General features: G+C 44.3%; 1 protein-coding gene across 1 annotated transcript; it reads right to left on the reverse strand.

Annotated features, from left to right (window-relative positions):
* Nucleotides 1–466: 466 nt before the first annotated feature.
* LOC101688312 (ubiquitin-conjugating enzyme E2 C-like) lies at nucleotides 467–1,196 on the reverse strand. Its single transcript, XM_045066221.1, has one exon. The coding sequence runs from the start codon at nucleotides 1,155–1,157 to the stop codon at nucleotides 618–620; it is 540 nt and encodes a 179-aa protein (XP_044922156.1). The 5' UTR covers nucleotides 1,158–1,196; the 3' UTR covers nucleotides 467–617.
* Nucleotides 1,197–1,416: the final 220 nt, after the last annotated feature.

Raw genomic sequence — 1,416 nt, forward strand, 5'->3', positions numbered from 1 at the left:
TCATTGGATTTTTTTTCTTTTCTTTTTTTTCTTTTTTTTTTTTGCATTCAGTCTTGAATTTCAGTTATTTGTGTGCTTTGTGTATTATGTTTGTATTATGTGTGTGTTATTTAAAATTTTTTTTTATTATTCACTTGACAGAGATCGTAAGTAGGCAGAGAGGCAGACAGAGAGAGAGAGGGAAGCAGGCTCCCCGCTGAGCAGAGAGCCCAACTTGGGGCTCGATCCCAGGACCCTGAGATCATAACCTGAGCTGAAGGCAGAGCCTTCAACCCACTGAGCCACCCAGGCGCCCCTGTGTGTGTTATTTTAGATGAAGAGTTCCCTGAAGGTCAGGATGGTCATCAACTCTGTTCTTAATTCTTATCCTTGGCACCTATGATGGACATTCAATAATTATTTACTATTTTTATTTATTTATTTATTTTTTAAAAAATCCAATGTATTTATTTAATATATTCATCACAAGGGCTCAACCAGAGACTTAATTTAAAAAATAGAAACAAAACAAAAATGACACCACAGCTGAAGATACACAGTCCTAGATAGAAATGAAGAAAAAGACAGACTGTCTAAGGAGAAAATAAAAAGGCAACACAAGGAGAGAGGCTGGACAGTCAGGGATCTTGGCTGGAGACCTGCTTTGAGTAGGTTTCTTGTAGGTACTTCTTAAAGGCTGTGGGGTTTTTCCAGAGCTCGGCAGCGTGTGTGTTCAAAGGACTATCAATGTTTGGTTCTCCTAGCAGGCTCTGGATGGACAGCAGGATGGTCCTGACGTCATACAGGGCTGACCACTTGTCCTTCAGGATGTCCAGGCAGATGTTCCCCTGGGTGTCCACTTTGGGGTGGTAGCAGGGTGTGAGGAATTTCACTGTGGGCGCATTGTAGGGGTAGCCACTGGGGAACTCCAAGGAGAGCTTATACCGCAGGTCTTCATACACTGTGACAGCTGCTCCGTGGATGGTCCCCACCCATTTGAAAAGGTTGTCTGATTCAGGGAAGGCAGAAATTCCTTTGTCACCGGACATCATGAGGGTCATCAGCTCCTGCTGTAGCCTCTTGCCCACGGGTCCACGGGCGGCGCCCCCGCTGGGCTCAGCTCCTTTGCGGGCGGCGGCGATGCTGGCCGCAGCTGGGTCGCGGTTCTGGGAGGCCATCCGGGCGGTGCGAGGAGGGAGACAGGAACTCGGAGAGCACGACTGCAACTGCCCTATTTTTATTTTTTTTTATTTATTTATTTAGCTATTTTTATTTTTATAAAGCCACAAAATATGACCAGTTTCTCAGGGTAGTGTCCCTGTGGAGAGTTTTGCTGTCTAGTCCAACCTGCATACTGGATTTTAAAATAGTGATATTTTAAATTTATCCTGCATTATAAGGCTTGAGATGAGGATACAATAAAATTTGAAAACTTGT

This window comes from Mustela putorius, unplaced genomic scaffold (genome assembly GCF_011764305.1).
Source record: "Mustela putorius furo isolate JIRA1106 unplaced genomic scaffold, ASM1176430v1.1 tig00003863_pilon_pilon_pilon, whole genome shotgun sequence".
Lineage (NCBI taxonomy): Eukaryota > Metazoa > Chordata > Mammalia > Carnivora > Mustelidae > Mustela > Mustela putorius.